Here is a 17,999-nt window from a genome sequence, read left to right on the forward strand (position 1 = left end):
GGGTGCAGATTGCAGGATGCAGAGTGTGGATTGCAGGGTACAGAGTGTGGGTTGTGGGATTCAAGGTGTGGGTTGCAGGGTACAGAGTGTGGATTGCGGGGTGCAGGGTATGGATTGCGGGGTGCAGGGTGCGGATTGCGGGGTGCAGGGTGCGGATTTCGGGGTGCAGGGTGCAGATTGCGAGGTGCAGGGTGCTGATTGCAGGGTGCAGGGCCGGGTGCAGATTGCGAGGTGCAGGGTGCAGATTGCAGGGTGTGGATTGCGAGGTGCAGGGCCGGGTTCAGGGTGTGGATTGCGGGGTTCAAGGTGTGGATTGCGAGGTGCAGGGCCGGGTGCAGGGTGCGGATTGCGGGGTGTGGATTGCAGGGTGCAGAGTTCGGAGTCCGGGTGCAGGCCGCGCGTTCCTCCAGGCCAGCAGGGGGCGCTGTTCGGGCCGGCGCGGGGCGGTGGCGGCCATGCAGGTAGCGGGCGGGCGGCGGGCGCGGGACGGGGTCGGGTCGGTGCTGCCCGGGACGGGGTCCCCGGTCCCGCGGGGGTCCCGGCCCGGGGCGGGGTTTTGCCGGCAATGTGCGGTGACGGCGGTGCCCACAGGCGGCGGCGCAGGGCTCGAAGGCGGCGGCGCAGGAACTGGTGAAGTTCGTGAACCGCAGTCCGTCGCCGTACCACGGTGAGCGCCCGCCCGTTCCCCTCCCCGGCTCTGTTCCTCTTCCCGCGGGCGGCCCTGACGGCTCTTTTCCCCTCAGTGGTGGCCGAATGCCGCAGCCGGCTACTGCAGGCTGGCTTCCAGGAGCTGAAGGAGACGGAGCACTGGGACGTGCGGCCGGCGCAGAAGGTGGGCCCGGCTGGGACGGGGCAGCGGGAGCCGGGGTGGACGGGGCATCTCACCTCTACCCCTCTGCCTGCAGTACTTCATCACCAGGAACTACTCCACCCTCATCGCCTTCGCCGTCGGCGGCCAGTTCCAGCCCGGGAATGGGTTCAGCCTGCTAGGAGCCCACACCGATAGCCCCTGCCTCAGGGTAAGGTCGCCCAGCTGGGTGCTGAGTCTTTCTCTGGGGTTCTCCAGTTTCATGCCACAAGCAAAAACTGTCCTGACTACCCCTGTGCCCTGCAGCATCATTGTTGGCTCCCTACACCTCCCAAATGTATCACCCAGAGCAGCCCTTGCATTGCTCTGCCTGCTGCTGTCTCCTCTGTGTCCCCAGTCCTGCAAAGCCCCTCACAGCACCCTGTGCTGGCAGCATCAGCAGTGAGGCTCTGGGCATGAGCTGCCCAGTTCCCACCAGCTGCCCGTTCCCCAGCGCTTCATGGTGCCAGCAGTGACACCTCTGCTGTTGCCCAGGTGAAGCGTCGCTCTAAGAGGGGACAGGTGGGCATAGTGCAAGTTGGAGTGGAGACCTATGGAGGGGGCATCTGGAACACCTGGTTCGACCGTGACCTCACCGTGGCCGGGAGGGTGATCATAAAGGTGAGTCTGATTTAGGGCACGCATGGTTAGATAGCTGTGTGTCTCTGGCACTGGGTACACAGAGTGGGACCTGCTGCAGCCTCTCAGCTCTGCAGGCCTGGCCCCAGAAGGCCTCCTTGTGTTTCAGGACCCAGCCACGGGGCGCCTGGAGCAGCGCCTGGTACGTGTGGAGCGGCCCGTCCTCCGCATTCCTCACCTGGCCATCCATCTGCAGCGCAGCATCAATGAGAACTTCGGACCCAACACCGAGCACCACCTGTAAGGCCTGGCTCAGCCCCGACTCTTGGCCAGCCCTTGGGAGGGCTGGGACCCAGCTAGAGCAAAGCCCCGCCTTAGCTCTCCCTTTGGCAGCCACTCATTGCAGTGGGGAGATCTGCAGTGGCTTTTAGCCCCATAGAGTACTTCCAGGAGATGCTTCCAAGCATTTGGGAAAGCACACTGGAGTGTCCTGAGGTGGCACAACAGATTCATGTTTAAAATGTGCATTCTTCTTCCATTTGGCATATCAGTCATTACCTGGAGGAGGAAGGCAAACACACCAGGAAGGGTTGGCAATGTGTGACCCAAGCAGGTGAAGTGAGCAAATCTCTAGGAGCTAATGTTGCTGACCCCCCCCAGGGTTCCAATTCTGGCCACTGCAGTGCAGGAGGAGCTGGAAAAGGAGGTGCTTATGGAGTCCACACCTTGCAGTGCTGCGGCCCAGGTGAGCTGTGTGCCAAGGATCAGCAGGGACACTTGCAAGGACCTCATACTTGTCACCTTTGATTCTGAGTCCTCAGGGACCTGCTCCCACGTTCCCCTTCTCCCTGTGGACTGCTGGTAACCTTCCACTCTGCCTCACAGCTGTGTACACGGCACATCTGTTCAGCCGTCTCTCTCTTCTCACCCTTGCTTGCAGCCAGTGTGGAAGGGTACATGTCCCTGAGGAGGCAGGGCAGGGAGGGGGGCTAGCACAGGGCACAGAGCTGTGCTGAGTGAGGTGGGGGCTTGAACATGGGAAATGTCAGTAGGAGAGAGGACTCTGCCAATATAAGCAGGGTCAGGGACAGCTTTGCAAAGGGAAACCAGGAGTTTCTCCTGCCATCCACTGCCTGCCCTGCCCACAGCTCTGCTTTCTTCCCAGGCAGAGCGGCACAGTCCTGTTCTGCTTTCCCTGATCTGCCCCCAGCTGGGGGTGAAACCAGAGCAGATTGTGGAGATGGAATTATGCCTGGCAGATACACAGCCAGCGGTGAGTAAGGGCAGAAACCTCCCTCTGTCTGCACACAGCCTACAATCTGGCACTCCACAGGTGTTACCTGGTGCATGTCCTTTGCCTGGGGTGTGCCAGGGCTGGGAGCTCAATGGAACTAGAGGGAGCTGCTCCTGAGGGGCAGAGATAAGGGTACTGGAATGGGAACCCAGTGGCAGGTACTTTTTGGTGACCCAGAGCTTGTGCCCTACTCCTCTTGGCTCTCTGCAGACGCTGGGTGGTGCCTTCGATGAGTTCATCTTCTCCCCACGTCTGGACAACCTGCACAGCTGCTACTGCGCCTTGCAGGTGAGAGGGGAAACAACCTGGAGACTGCAGCATGGCCCCCGTGCACCCCAGCTCAGCTTTGGGCTGGCCAAAGGCTCTGCAGGGAGTTGTGTTCTCATGGAATGGGTCTAGACAGTTGGAGGAGCTGGGGTTGGATGCCCCCTTTGCTGGGTGTGTGGGATTCCCAGCAGCTCGCAGGGGTGACTCCTGCTGTTGCTGGGCAATGTGTGTGCCCACAGCTCCCTTCCTCCATGCTTTGGGCTCTCCTGGGGGATTTCCTGATGGCTCAGTCATGAGATTGCCCGGATGGAGTGGTACTCATGCTGGTGTCCATTCCTCCCTAATCCTGCAGGCCTTGATTGACTCATGTGCAGCACCCTCATCCCTCTCCGAGGAGCCCAATGTGCGTCTCATCGCGCTCTATGACAACGAGGAGGTGAGCGAGGGCCACAGCCATGGGGTGGCTGGCACCAGAAGGTGCTCCATGTTCTCTGCTCTTCCCCAGCCATGCCTAGCATTGGAGAGAGCATCCTAGCAGGAGAGAGATCCCACAGCCCAGTGGAGGAAACAGGGATTTGCTTACAGCCACGTGGAGCATGGCCCAGGCAGGGGTGGGAAGCTCTGGTGTGGCAGGAAGCTGCTTGGCTGGCCTTAGGGAGCAGCCTGTCACTCCTCTGGCCCCTGTGGTGCTGCAGGCTTGTGCTGATGGTGATCCTTGGCAGGTAGGGTCAGAGAGTGCACAGGGTGCAGAATCCTTGCTAACGGAGCTGGTGCTGCGCCGGATCTCTGCGTCGCCGCACAACCTGACAGCCTTCGAGGAGGCAGTGGCCAAGTCTTACATGATCAGTGCTGATATGGCCCATGCTGTGCACCCCAATTATGTGTGAGTAGTCTGAGACGTGCCACAGGCCTGACAGCCTGCCCTGCCACCTGTGGGATGTATCCCCATCACTCCCCAGGTGGTACAGACAGGACAGTCCTTGTTGCAGCAGGGTATGAGTAAGAGTGTGAAACACTTCTCTTTTGCAGGGACAAGCATGAGGAGAATCATCGTCCAGCCTTCCACAAGGTGAGGGCAGCCCTCTGCTTGGGTCTAGGATGGTTGCTGTCTGTCTGTCCTGCAGCGCTGCAACCCAACATTCAAATGGAAAATATTTATCCTGCAATGGGATTTGACTATGCCACATGTCTGATATTAATCACTTGGGATCCCAGTCTTGTCCATAGAGCTCCTCCCTGCTCTGAGCTGGGGCTGTCCCCATGGAAACACTGTCCCCATCCCCATGGGCTCACCCAGGAAAGGGAGAATGGATGATATGTTGGGCATTGCCTGGACATGGGTATTTCCAGGGCCACTGACTGTTCCTGGGTCCCATCACGGGCCTGAGGTGCCTTCCTTTGTGCAGGGCCCTGTCATCAAAGTGAACAGCAACCAGCGCTACGCCTCCACGGCTGTCACTGAAGCTGTAATCCGGGACATTGCTGCCCGCGTGGGTGTCCCTCTGCAGGTGAGCAGGACTGGGTGAGCCCTCCTTGAACATCAGGAGTTTGGGCTGCAGCCCTGCCCCGGGTTCATCAGAGGAGGCCTGTGCCAAAGCTCCACCCCTGTTATTATGTCTGACCCCACTGGGGTCTCTGTGCTGCCTGTTGCTGTGGGGCTCCAGCCCCAGGACTGCCTCAGGGAGCAGGCTGGTGAGCAGAATGGAGCCTGGCCTGAGTGTGTCCTATCTCTGGAGCGTTCTTTGAACCCTGGCATGGGTCGGTGCTGCTTCCCTGCCCCAGGTCACCTCCCTTCAGGGCTGAGGGCCCGTGTGGGAGGCCGTGGGGTAGCATGTGGAGCTGCTGAGGTCTTGTCCCCACGCAGGAGTTCATGGTGCGCAACGACACACCCTGCGGCACCACCATCGGCCCCATCCTGGCCTCCCGCCTGGGGCTGCGTGTGCTGGACATTGGCTGCCCGCAGCTGGCCATGCATTCCATCCGGGAGATGTGCTGCACTTCAGGGGTGCTTCAGAGCATCACCCTCTTCAAGGTGAGCCCTGTGGCCCCCATCCTGTGCTAAAGCTCACTCCTTGCTTCTCTTCATCTCCCACATCTCCATGTCCCCAACCAATCCCTGCTTTGGGGCTGAACCCAGCCATCCCACAGAGCTCTCCAGCTCTCTGGAGCAGCTCAGGTACTGGCTGCTTCCAGAGGTGCCCCCTCTCATCCCAGCCTTCCCCAGTGACTGCCATCCCTAAGTAGTTCCTATGGCAACCAGTGCTAGCCTTGAGTCAGCGATGGGTTACTATGGCGACGTGGTCCTGCTCTCTGCAAGTAGCTGCCTACTATGACGCTGTGACAGGGAGCTGCTGCCTGCCCCCACTGCCTGTCCCCTCACCCCGCACCGCCTTGCTCCGCCCACCCTGACAGCCTCTCTTCTTCCAGGGCTTCTTCGAGCTCCTGCCGACGGTCAGCAGCAGCCTGGTGGTCGACTGAATGCGGCAGGGAGGCAGTAGCAGTGGGGCTTAGTCCTGGGGCCATTAAAGCATTTCTGTCTCACCAGCGAGTGGTCCATGACTAGCTGGGGCTGACGTACGTGGCACCCCCTGGGGACTCCCATGGCTCCCACCTGTGCTCTCCTCTGGACCCATAAGCGAGGCCTATTCACCCATCTACAATCCCTTGTCGAGGGGTGCTGGAGGTCCCAGCTAAGGGGCCGAACAGGGCTCGGCTTTTGCTCAGGGAGAGCTGGCGGGAGGATGTCCGGTCTGGTGCAGCGCTGGGGCCGCCCCTTTCCCCAGGAACGAGCCTGCGGCCGTGTGCGCAGGGATCTGCTGGCGCCAGACCCGGAGCTGCTCGCCGGGGCTGGGACAGGGGGTCCGTGCCTGGGCCGGGAGCTGCCTTCTGCCCGCGGCCGATGCCCGGGCGGTGCCGCCGGGCGGGGTACGAGGGTGCGGCTCCGCGCTCGCCGTTCATTGGGCGGCTCTCAGGGGCGTGTCCCAGGCGGGAGCCAGTGCGGCCGCAGGGCAGGGAAGAGGCGGGCGCTGATTGGTGGGGGCGCTCCTGGCGCTTGGCACACCCCCGGGGGGCGTGGCTCGCCCCCGGGGACGCGGCGATTGGCGGGGCGCTCGGCCTCCTCTCCCCGGAGCGAGGCGTGATTGGCCCCGCCGGACAGCGCGGGGCGTGAGCGCGGCGCTGAGGGCAGCCGCGCGGGTCCCGGATTGGCCGCGGCGCGGGGGGGCGGGGCGCCGCGGCAGCGCGCAGCGCGCCATTGGCGGGGCGGTGGCGGCGGGCGGGGCGCGCGGCGCGGCGGGGCGCGGGTTGGCGGCGGCGGCGGGGGCGCGGCCGGCGGGTGCGCCATGGTGCGGCCGTGAGCGGAGCATGGGGCGGCGGCTCCTCCGGGCGCTCCTCTGCCTCCTCCTCCTGGCCGGCCGCGGGCAGCTGCGTGACGGCGCCGCCGCCGCCACCGCCGCACACGGTGAGACCGCGACCCCGGGCAGGGCGGCTTTGCCCCGGGCTGCGCGAGGGCCGGAAGGAGATTCCCGGGGAGTGGCGGGGCACGGGACTCCGCGGCCGGTGCGGTCGCCGCCGCTGTAGGGTGCTGTCACGGCGTGCAGCGGCGAGTCCGGCCCCTGGCGGATAGCGGGACTGGGCGGCCCAGGACCGGCACCGCGGGTGCGCCACTGGCACCGGGGGCGCCCCTCTCCCGGGACTGCCGGGCCGGTGGTGGGTGTGCTAAACCCGGGACACCCCGCCGGCTGTAGAGGTGCCGCCCCGCCGGGCCCGAGAGCCAGCAGCTACGGGACGGGAGTGGAACGGTGATTGCTCATGCCCGGGGCAAAGCCAGTGCCTGGGGATGCCGCAGGGATGGGGAGCCCGGACCAGCGACCCTGAGCGTAGCTTGCTCCGGCCCCACGCCGCCCTTTAGCCGCCCTCCGCCTGTAAGTGCGGCCGCCCGGGCCGGTGCACCCGCTCTTCTCCAGGTCGGTCCGTGTGGTCCGTGCTTGGAGCTCTCGGGAACCCGAGTGTCGCTGTCGACAGCAGGGCTGCAGCCCACCGGCACGGCACGGCACGGCCCCGGCTCCGCTGACTCACTACCGGGAGCCGGAGGCTGCTGCGCCCCTCGTCCTCCAGCGGCCCGGGAGTGCCGGGATGGATCCGGCTGGACCGCGAGGGCCCGCTGCCCCCGGGAGCAAGCAGGGAATGGTGCCGGCACGGCTGCGGCCGAGCCCCGTCCTGGCCGGGGGAGCCTCCCGGAGCTGGGGCCACCGCCCCTCCCGGCGGAGCGCGGCGTCTCGGCGGGAGAACGCTGCGCCGCTTCAGCACCGCGGACAGCGCCGGCCCTGCCGCCCGGCCCGGCCCCGCTGCCGCCGTTCCTGGGGTCTCTCCCGGCAGTGGGTCCTGTGACCCGCACCGGCGGGGCCTCCGCCCCGGGGGACGCCGGCCCGGGGTGCCGGGGTTTCGAGGACCCTCATCCCCACTAGCCCCCTTCCTCCGCGGCGGGCTTGACGGGCCCCTCCCTCCCCTCCCCCCGGTTGTTTTCTCGTTCATTCCTTGCCATCCGGGGCTGAGTCATCGCCTGCTGCCGTCTCGCTGCTGACGGTCTTGGACCGAAACGGGGGGGGAGAGGAAGGGGGAAGCCGCCCCCTGCCCAAGTGCTGCCCGCCGAAGGGGGTGGAGAGGTACACACCCCACACCCCCAACAGCACTACATCCATGCTTTGGGGTCTGCCTTGCAGGGAGAGTGGATTCCGGTGTCACTGGGTTGCATCCCTTCCTCGTAGTACCACATGTAGGAGGGCAGCAGATGTGGTTTTGCAGGTCTCTGCTGCCTCAGTCTTACCTTCCTAACTGCCAGCACCCCAAAAAACTCCAGGCCTTCTCCACTCTCCAGAGCCAAGGGCATACTTTCTACACAGCCCCCATCTTGTCCCTGAGGGGCAGAAAAGACTGGCACCGAGCCTCTGCCATGGGCTACAAAGCTGTGTCCCCTCCCACCATCACCACATTGCATCCTTGTGCTGCTTTTCTGGAGCGTAGGGATCCCCCAAGCAGCTGGTGATGAGCAGATTCCATTGGAGTCCCCCTTGAATGCTGTGCTGACTGGTCTGTCTGTCTGTCCCAGGCTGCCTGTTTGACCGAAGGCTGTGCTCCCCACAGGAGGTGTGTGTGCAGGGTAAGTGACAAGCAGGAGTGCAGGGATCCCCTCTCCTTTCCCAAGTGTGTGTGAAAGGTACAGAGATGCCTTGCAGGGGAACCTAGGGTGCAGTGCAAGGAAGCACGGCAGGAGAAAGGTGGGGCTGTGCCTGGAGAGCCTCACATCGGGGTGTTTGTTCATCCACTCTCTTCCTTCTCTGGCAGATGGGCTATTTGGGCAATGCCAGGTGGGCTCCGTGCAGGACAGAGCCTACTTTCAGGTCACATCTCCCGTGCTCCAGCGCCTGCAGGATGTCTTGCGACATCTCATGGCACAAGGTGAGTGGGGGAGCATGGGGGAAGTCCCTGGGACCCTGCAGGGAGGGGATGTCAGGTAGAATTGCCTAGTGGCTCTAGAGCTGTCTGTGGTCCTGCTGGCCCAGGGTGGGCTGAGGAAGAGTGGGGTCAAACCCCGGCCATGGGACACGGGGTCAGAATATCAGGATGGCATCCCATGCACTCACACCACGGTTCCCAGGCTGCCTCCATGTCTCACAGCCTCCTCCCATGGCAGGGCTCTCGTGGCAGGACGGCATCACCCAGTATGTGATCTCTCAGGAGATGGAGCGCATCCCCCGCCTCCGCCTGCCGCCCTCGCTGGAGCCGGGGGCCAGGGACAGGTAGGACAGCGCCGGCAGAGCTCAATGGAGCAGCGAGGGCTTTGTCCCCCAGATGGGGTTTAGGGGAGGGACGTCCCCCTTTACCCAGGTGAGTTACCCCAGCGCTGTTTGCCTTCGAGGTTCCTGCCTCTCCGCAGCGAGCCCCGGCGAGCCCCGCTGGCCCCGGACCCCGGCCTGCCAGCAGCTCAGCATTTGGAGCAGCCCCCAGCACTGCTGCTTTCCCCGCTGGTGCAGCGGTACCTGGAGCACGTCCTGCTGCCCTCCCCACCCCAGCTGGCCTACGAGGAGGCTCTGCTCAATCCCTACTCCTACCACAAGGTAAGCTGGGGGTTGAGCGCCTTCTCCTGGGCAGAAAAGTAGAGATTGGCAGGGAGCTGCTGCACTCCCAGCACTTTTCTGCTGGTGCTGGGATACCTGCCTCCACTGTGGGGTGACAGGGGACCTGTAGGGTTTGACATGTGTTTTGGTTGCAGTTCGGCTATCAGGACGGTGCTCACCAGCATCCCAGCGGCTCAGCCAGGCAGAGCTCTGAGACCTCCTCGCTGCTGGGCCGGGTCCCTGCCCAGACCCTCTTTGGGGCTGGCCCTGTGCCCTCCTATGGCGGGCAGCCAGGAGTGGATGGGGGGCATCTTTTCCAGGACTTGGGCATGCTTTCCCTGCCCAGAGAGAAAGCTGGCCGCCCGGACCCTGCCAGCACCAGGCTCCAGCACAGCTTGCGGCTCCCCAGTGACTACAGAAACGTAGAGGAGAGGGAGCAGCAAGCACCCCTGGCTGCCCAGCCACCCTCTGCACAGACGGGTACCTTGTTCTCCAGCCAGGCACCAACCCTTGTCCCTGTCCTATATCCACAGCCACGAGTTCCTCGTGGCTCACACTTTCCCTCCTCTTTGTGTTTATGCCCATGGGCAGAATGTACCCGCAACCCCACCTGCTCCATCTGCTTCATCCCTGGCCCCTGGTCTCCCTGCAGATGCAGAGCACCCAACCTGATGCTACATCCTCTTGCAGATGCTGCCCTGAAGAGACTGGCTTCTCTCCTGGCCAGCTATGGCCTGGGCCTGCCAGAACTGAGTCCCCAGCAGATAAGCAGCCTATCCACCCTCCTCCAGCTGCTCCAGAGCTCTGGTGAGCTGGGTGCAGGGATGGGACAAGCAGGGACTGGCAGCAGCAGATGCTAGCATGCCCTGTTTCAGGGTAGGGAGTGTTGCCTTTTGGGGTGGGTGCTGTAGGACCTCTGTCTCTCCCCTTTGCAGGTGTTGCTGGCCCCGAAATGCCCACAGCAAAACGGGTGGGTTTGCAGCAGGGTGATGCTGGAGGAGGTGCCATGGCACAGGTGGGATGAGAGGGAGGAGACATTTCCCCAAGGCTCTCCCCAGAGATTCCAGCTTCTCCCTTTTTCTCCCTTCAGGTGATGGAGGGGGACATGCAGCATGGAGAGGAGCCAGTGCCCCCTTCTTCCACAGCGCCACCCCCCAAAATCCCAGCCAGCAGCTCCCCAGGGGAAGGAACGAAGGGCAGGACAGCATCCTCACCAGCTCCCCGGGCTGAGCCACAGCAGGGACACAGTGGGGATGCACTCAGCCCCGGAAAGAACATTGTGGTGGAGAAGAAGAGCTACACAGAGATGAAGGACAGTGGGGCACAACAGGGCATGCGGCCACTAGACGAGTATGGCTACATCGTCACAGACCAGAAGTGAGAGCTGGGGATCATGCAAGGGGGTCTGCATGTGTGAAGGGTCTGTATCTCCCCACCAACAGCTGTCACAGCTTCATCATGCTTGACTGAACCTGTTGGGTCTTTGGTAGGGTCAGATTTCTGTGGGGTCAGCTCCCACTGATCCATTGTCTACCCACAACCCTTGTTCCACCCCAAAGCCTTCCTTTCCCAGCCCACACCAAGGCCAGAGCTCACTGTTGCAGGACGGAAGGCTGGGAGTGTGTGTGCACGAATGTCTCTGCACACTCATGTGCAAGGGGGGTCAGCTCACCCCCACGACCACACATCACCACAGTCTCACCTCCTGTCCAACCTGACACCTGCTCTTGCTATGTGCTTGGGATTCCCTGAGCCTGCCTGTCCCTGCTCCCTGACTGTGGGGAGCACGGGGCTGTCCCCTCACCCCTGCCACCCCCTCCTCACTGTGACACTGTCTCCACAGGCCCCTGGGGCTGGCTGCTGGCGTGCAGCTGCTGGAGCTCCTAGCCAAGCACCTCCACCTCTCCACCGCCAGCTTCATCAACATCAGGTGAGGGTACCGGTGCCACGGGGACAGGAGGCACCGGGCTGTGGTGAGGGTGGGTAGGGGGTCTGCATTTCCAGCTCTCACACTGTGCCCCCCCTGGCCCTGGCAGCGTTGTGGGTCCTGCACTTACCTTCCGCATCCGACAGAACCCCCAGAACTTTTCCCTGGCAGATGTGGCCAGCCAGACTGGTGAGTTGGGCAGCGTCCCCCTGATCTTGTTCCTCTCTTCCCCTCCCGGTTGTGGGGTGCCCTTCCCGGGGACCAGGGAGAGAGGGCTCCTGCTGTACATCCCCCTGCCTTGGGCTGCAGTGGGGAGCTGCAGGGGGCAGCTGTCAGAGCTATCCCTTGGCTCTGTTTCTGGGGGGCTCTCGTGTGGAGGGGAGCATGCCTCTGACCATCTCCTCCCTGTCCACAGAGCAAGTGAAGGGAGAGCTGGAGCACGAGCTGGGCCTGAAGATTGTGCAAACAGGAGTGGGAGAGGTAGGAATGAGCAAGGATTCCATCCCTTGGGGCTGGGGAGGGCAGGGATAGGGCAGTGGGGATGCTGCCACTGGGTACAAGCCAGGACCCCCTGTCCTGCAGTACAAGGGCCTTTGTGAGTGAGCTGCAGGTCTGTGGGGCAGCTGGAGAGTAGAGGAGACTGGGCAGTGTTTGGGATGCTGTGCTGGAGATAGACTCCAGTCCTGTGTTGGAGGACTCCTGTTGGAGACTGCTCCACTCCTGTCCGTCCATCCTCCCCCTCCACTGCCTGGCAGCACGATCCTGCCCAGGGCTCTTGGCTCTTTTAAAAACAAAAGCTCCACAGTGTTTGGAGGTGGTTTGAGAGAGATTCCCAGAGGCTTTTCTTCCCCCCAAGACCAGAGGGGTGCAGGCTGTATCCTCAAGGCTCATCCTCACCCTTGCCTCCCTCCAGCCTGCAAACCCATCTCAGCTGTGGCCTGGGCACCCAAGCATGGGATGTTCCCAGGGCACCCCACAAACCATAGCTAGGCAGGCAAAATGCCATCATGTCCCCAGAGAATGGCAAAGCAGCTGGAGGCAGGGATGGAACAGAAACCATCTGTTTGGAGAGGGGTTGCCCCTCCTCATGCTCCTCTGAGGAACTACAGGAACAGTCTCCTGGGGCAGGGAACAGGGGCTGGAGACAAGGACCAAGCTTGGCTCCTGTGTTTGCAGCCTGAGGAGGAAAAATGGTGTAGCACATCCCCAGCCCAGTGTCCCCATTTCTCACTTCTTGTCATGTGGCTGTAGTTGTGAGCAGGGAGGAAGGAAGGAAAGAAAGAAGGGGGAACTTCGGAAGAGGCCATGAAGAAGGGGTGGCCTGGCCAGAGGCCACCTGTCTCTATCAGCAATATGCAGAGTGTGTCTATGACAATGCCTTTTGATGAGGCAGGTGGCAGGAACTGGGATAGATGTCAGAGATTACAAAGATGGAGCTCAGAGGAAGCTGAGGCAGTTTTGCAAGCCCCCTTCTGCCCTGACCTTCCCAGTTCTAACCAGCTTGTGCTTTTCCTTCATTTCCTCCCAGCTCTGGGCTTGGTGGGACTGGTGCAAGATTTGAGGAAGAGGGATGTAGGGAGGCAGGGAGACAGCAGGGCCTGGGCAGGCCTTGGGAGAGAAATCCCTTCTGTCCCCCCCCCCGGCTCTGCTGACACCTCCAGGGGCTGCAGGGCTGCTGGGAGGTGCTGGGCCTGGTGGGTGCCCTGGCTGCAGGACTGGCTGCACCCTGATGGCAGCTGGGTGCTGGGGGGGCAGGTGGCAGCAGGGACACCCAGGCTGGGGACATCCCCGGGCGATGACGGTGATGATGATGTAGTTGATGATGGTGCAGTGTTCCCTCGGTAACCTCATCAGGCTCATAGCAAATGGGAGGCTGTGGCAATGAGGTAATGCAGGGCCTTGACAGCTCATTGGGCACAGGATGTTTGAATTGGTGATGGCCCAGTATCCCTGTGCTGCCCTAGCTGGAGCTAGGCAGTCATGGCATTGACAGGAAGGTCTTGTCCAGCAAGGCCTGAGCAACATCCTGTTCCAGCATGGGGCTGGCATAGATTGGGGTGTCTCCCACAGTCACAGGGAAGGAGCCCTAGAGACACTACCTGCAAGGTGGCAGGGGCTGCTCTGTGTCCTAACTGAGGAGTGCAACAGGGAGAACTTGTCCCCTAGCTGTTACAGCTGGGATGGTCCCAGCAGTGCTGGCATATTGCCCACCCTGCCTCCCTCAATGTCCTGCTGTGGAGCAGTGGCTGCAGGGGACAGCCAGCCTCAGCTGGGCAAGTCCCCTGGGAGTGGCACACCCAGTGCTGCAGTTGCCTCTTCTACACCATTAACTCCTTGGGCTGAATTCAGCCCTTGTTGATCTCCAGCTGGGCAGAAGGAGGTCAGGGAACCAGAGTTCTAAGGGGCTACTGCCTGCCTTGTAGAAGGGCAGTCCAGGCTGGGTTTGCCTCAGGCAGCAGCCCTGAGTGCTGGAGGCAGGAAGTCACTGCTACCTGGGCTTGGCCAAGCTCCTGCAGCTCCAGGGACACCATTGTAGCAGTTTCCCATGTGACACAGAGGTGGGTGCACTCTGCCTCACCCCACTGACACCAGCTCTGCCCCAGCTGAGGATGCTGGGAGAATCAGCACCCTCAGGAAGGGGAAGGAAGAGCCCTTGCTCCATTTTAACCCCCAGCATCCCCAGATGTGCAGCAGAATAGGGTCTCTGTCCCCCCAGCCCCCCCTAGCTAACCCTTGGCTTGGTCCCCAGCGCAATGAGGCTGCTGCCTACTCGCGCCCATCCCGCTTCGGGGATGGCTTCCACTCGGTGCTGCTGACCTTCATCGCCCTGGCCTGCGTGGCAGTCCTTGCCATCGCCGTGTCTGCGGCCCTCTGCCTCCGGCGCCACGCCAAGCAGCGGGAGAAGGAGCGCCTGGCTGCCCTGGGGCCGGAGGGTGCTGCTGACACCACCTTTGAGTACCAGGTAGGGCCCTGGGGGATGCGGGAACCCGCGGGATGCGGGACCCTGCGGGATGCGGGACCCTGCGGGATGCGGGACCCTGAGGGATGCATCGCTGCCACCTGTCAGCATTGCTCGGGGTGCATGAAGCCACTCCGTGGTGGCACAGTGGCCGAGGGACAGCGCTCTTGCTGCCTTCCTAGGAGCTGTGCCGCCAGCACATGGCTGCCAAGTCTCTCTTTGGCCGTGCTGATGCACCGGCGGCACCGGCGGAGACTTCGAGGGTGAGCAGTGTCTCGTCCCAGTTCAGCGATGCCCCGCAGCCCAGCCCCAGCTCCCACAGCAGCACGCCCTCCTGGTGCGAGGAGCCTGTCCAGTCCAACATGGACATCTCCACAGGACACATGATCCTGGTGAGCCAGCCTGGAGGGAGGGAGCCAGCCCCCTTCCCAGCCCTGCCTCTGCCCCTCAGCTGCTGGGCTGACTGCCGCCCCTCTGCCCCAGGCCTACATGGAGGACCACCTCCGCAACCGGGACCGGCTGGCCAAGGAGTGGCAGGCGCTCTGTGCCTACCAAGCTGAGCCCAGCATCTGCTCCATTGCCCAGAGCGAAGCCAACCTGAAGAAGAACCGCAATCCTGACTATGTGCCCTGTGAGCATCCCAGCCACCCTGCCCCAGGCATCAGCCCCAGGCACCAGCTGTCCTGCTGGAGCAGGGCCTGGGGCATGGGGACACTCAGGGCCATGGCTGGTTGCAGCATTAGTGTGCCTGCAGCTCCTCTAGCCACTCACCAAGTCTCCTGGCCTGTTCCCTAGATGATCACGTGCGGATCAAGCTGAAAGCTGAGAGCAACCCATCCCGCAGTGACTTCATCAATGCCAGTCCAATCGTGAGTGATCACTGGGGGTTCCTGCCCTGCCTCCCTGCTCCTTGATGTGCCCAGCCCAGGTGAGGTTTTCACTCTGGGATGGAGCTGGACTGAAGTTACATCCCTCAGGGCTACAAATGTGAGCTTTGTGCCTGCCCCATTCCTCAAACAATTGTTAAGTCCCATTTTCATCCTGGCTGGGGTACTTGAATCTCCATTCCCAGCCTTCCTATCGCCCCTGGAGTATCTCCCTATTCCTTCAAATGGTACCAACGCCTGGCTGAAGAGCATGAAGTCTGATACCCCCTTTCCTGCTCCAGATTGAGCACGATCCACGGATGCCAGCGTACATTGCCACGCAGGGGCCACTGTCCCACACCATTGCTGACTTCTGGCAGGTGAGTGTCACACAACTGTGCCAGCACATCGGGGTCCCTTTGTGTACTGCCCACAAAATGGGTCACAGGGGCTTTACTGCCCTCCCACCTGGGCTGTCCCCCAGCAGTGAAACTCCCTTGCCTTGCCCACAGATGGTGTGGGAACATGGCTGCACTGTCATTGTCATGCTGAGCCCCCTGGCCGAGGACAGTGTCAAGCAGTGTGATCGCTACTGGCCAGATGAAGGCTCCTCCCTTTATCACATTTATGAGGCAAGTGTGGCAAGCGGCCTGTGGCATGGAGCATCCTCCAGCCCCCGTCCCCCTGAGCATCAGTGCAGCACTTGCCTGGCACTGATGCCCACGGTCTGCCTCGCTTCGGCAGGTGAATCTGGTGTCAGAGCACATCTGGTGCGAGGATTTCCTGGTGCGCAGCTTCTACCTGAAAAACGTGCAGTCGCAGGAGACCCGCACCCTGACGCAGTTCCACTTCCTCAGCTGGCCTGCGGAGGGCATCCCCACCACCACCCGGCCCCTCCTCGACTTCCGCAGGTGAGCGCCCACCGGGCACTGTGCCAGCCCTTGGGGAGCCGGCGGTGATCCCAAATGCAGGCACTGATGGGCCAGGTGAGGACATCGCTGCCACTACGATGGGGGTCAGGGCCATGGCATGGGCCAGGTGCAGGGACTAGGAGCTGCCATGGATGGGAGGGAGCAGAAAATACACGTTTTGGCCAACTTGGGATGAGGCTCAACAGAGTTTGGTGGGTAAGAAACCTCTGGCTGAGATTGCCAGGGCTCTCCAGCCTTTACAGTGAGGGTGGGAAAAGTGCTCTTCCCCTGAGCTGGCATGGAGGGCAGCATTGACTGGCACCTTCCCCAGCCATGGGTGCAAGAAGAAATCCCCAGAGCCAGCCTTAAACTGGCTGTGACTCATTGCTCCCAATGCCCTATAGCCAGTGGTGGATCTCCAGCTAGCCCCAGGGCAAGGGCTGCAGGACTGGGACTGCTCCCAGGGGACTTGCCTGCCCAGGTCTTTAGGTCCCTGGTGGTGGTTGGCTCTTGGCAGGCACAGGCTGCTCATTATCCCTGGGTTGTGTGGGGCAAGAGACCCAGCCTAGGGCAGCGGGGGGGGGGGGTCTCTGAGCATGTCGGCCTCCTCTCAGTCCCGCTCACGCTCTCTCTCTCTGTCTGTCTCTGTCTCTCTCTCGCAGCTGCCGGCGTCATTTTTGTGATTTGCAGCTAGTAATCTGGCTCCAGTTGCATAGTCACAAAAGTGATCGTTGGCAGCCGTGCCTGCTGCATGGAGCATGCCAGGAGCCCCACCGGCGCCTGGCCCCCAGCTGCACGCCCCACCGGACCAGAGCCGCTCCCCGGGGGTCCTGCCACTGCTCCCCTCCCCAGGCTGGCCACCCGAGGAAATCAACTCCTTTCCCTGCCCACTTTCCACTCGTGGTCCCCATCCCATGTCCAGCACCATTGTGGAGGCAGGAGGAGCCATGAGCGGGACCCCCAGGGCCACATCATGGTGTGCTGCTGCCCTGCCCCACTGAGCACAGCAAGGGACACCTAGCACAGCCTTGACCCGGGCACAGCAGGGCGCTGACCTGTTCCCTCTTATCCTTGCAGGAAGGTGAACAAGTGCTACCGGGGTCGCTCCTGCCCTATTATCGTGCACTGCAGGTACTGCAGGGGATGGAGGGGCATTTGGGGGTGACTGAAAGCTGGGACCTGCTGCCCAGGACCAGTCCCACTGGAACCAGCTCCCCTGGACTAAGCATCTGTGTTTTGCAGTGACGGCGCAGGCAGGACTGGGACGTACATCCTTGTTGACATGGTCCTGAACCGAATGGCCAAAGGTAGGTGCAGGGAAGCACCATCTCTGCCCTGTCCCTGAGCTTGGCCTGTGAACTCCCCTCCTAGCACCCCTCTCTCCCTCTGCCCCAGGGGTGAAGGAGATAGACATAGCTGCTACGCTGGAGCACATCCGAGATCAGCGGCCTGGTATGGTGCAGACCAAGGTATGCCCCAAACTGGGGATCCTCTCCCTCCACATCAGCATACATAAGCCCTGGGGCTGAGGTGGCAGGGACCCTCATGTCTCCTGCTGTGCTCCTGCAGGACCAGTTTGAGTTTGCACTGACGGCTGTGGCCGAGGAAGTGAACGCCATCCTGAAAGCACTGCCACAGTGATGGCAAGGAGCCCTCCCTCCTGTCTGCTCCCTGCCCTGCGCTTCGCACTCTCCTCACTGGCCCCTGGGGCTGCTCTCCCTGTAAAATGGTGTCTGTGCTTCTGGCTCTGCTCCCCCTGCCCCCAGGCACCCCTTCCCATTTCCCCAAGGACATTGACCTCAGGCCCTCTGTGTGCAGGAACCCCATCACACCCACTGTCACCTCACAGGGGACAGGGCTTGGTGGCCCTTAAGCCCTGTGGAGGGGGAGACCAGGAGGTGCTGCTGGGAACTGGCAGAGGGACTCCCCAGCCTGTCAGTTCTGTGTTAGCCCTCTTCCTGTACCCGTGTGGGGGGCAGAAGTGGGACCAGGGGTCCTCCGCAGTTGGGGGGAGCATGGGGTGCAGGGGGGCCTGGTCCAGCCCCATTCCAGGTCCCCTTTGTGTGCTCCCTGCCTAGTCACTCAAGCAGAAGAAAAATTTCTAGAGAACTATAATTTTGTATCTTGATGTGAATAAAGTTCTTGTGTCATGTTCGTGCAGCTGCAGCCAGGCCTGGCCTCTGACTGTGTGTATTGGGATGGCACAGGGAGGAAATGGGACGTTCATCCATCT

General features: G+C 62.2%; 2 protein-coding genes across 3 annotated transcripts; both read left to right on the forward strand.

Moving 5' to 3' along the window:
• Window positions 1-397: 397 nt before the first annotated feature.
• DNPEP (aspartyl aminopeptidase) lies at window positions 398-5,531 on the forward strand. The gene is made up of 15 exons (XM_077181539.1): window positions 398-461; window positions 592-667; window positions 744-832; window positions 906-1,019; window positions 1,343-1,468; window positions 1,596-1,726; window positions 2,087-2,171; window positions 2,592-2,699; window positions 2,931-3,008; window positions 3,340-3,423; window positions 3,710-3,870; window positions 4,017-4,056; window positions 4,394-4,495; window positions 4,852-5,019; window positions 5,415-5,531. The coding sequence occupies exons 1-15, from the start codon at window positions 456-458 to the stop codon at window positions 5,463-5,465; spliced, it is 1,419 nt and encodes a 472-aa protein (XP_077037654.1). The 5' UTR covers window positions 398-455; the 3' UTR covers window positions 5,466-5,531.
• A 756-nt stretch (window positions 5,532-6,287) lies between these two features.
• Window positions 6,288-17,932, forward strand: PTPRN (protein tyrosine phosphatase receptor type N). 2 transcript variants are annotated; one of them, XM_077181540.1, is made up of 23 exons: window positions 6,288-6,447; window positions 8,095-8,145; window positions 8,331-8,444; window positions 8,680-8,785; window positions 8,905-9,103; window positions 9,259-9,583; window positions 9,794-9,910; window positions 10,039-10,073; window positions 10,194-10,480; window positions 10,947-11,033; window positions 11,140-11,219; window positions 11,446-11,510; window positions 13,780-13,992; window positions 14,172-14,381; window positions 14,473-14,620; window positions 14,785-14,858; window positions 15,158-15,235; window positions 15,368-15,487; window positions 15,600-15,766; window positions 16,844-16,897; window positions 17,009-17,073; window positions 17,162-17,235; window positions 17,336-17,932. In XM_077181540.1, exons 1-23 carry the CDS (start codon window positions 6,351-6,353, stop codon window positions 17,405-17,407), a joined length of 2,838 nt encoding a protein of 945 aa, XP_077037655.1. In that variant the 5' UTR covers window positions 6,288-6,350; the 3' UTR covers window positions 17,408-17,932. The 2 variants fall into 2 exon arrangements, with proteins under 2 accessions (XP_077037655.1, XP_054492020.2); XM_054636045.2 differs by having other exon boundaries at window positions 6,289-6,447; window positions 10,039-10,118.
• The last annotated feature ends 67 nt before the right edge of the window (window positions 17,933-17,999 follow it).

Source organism: Agelaius phoeniceus, chromosome 7 (assembly GCF_051311805.1).
Source record: "Agelaius phoeniceus isolate bAgePho1 chromosome 7, bAgePho1.hap1, whole genome shotgun sequence".
NCBI classification, from domain to species: Eukaryota; Metazoa; Chordata; class Aves; order Passeriformes; family Icteridae; genus Agelaius; species Agelaius phoeniceus.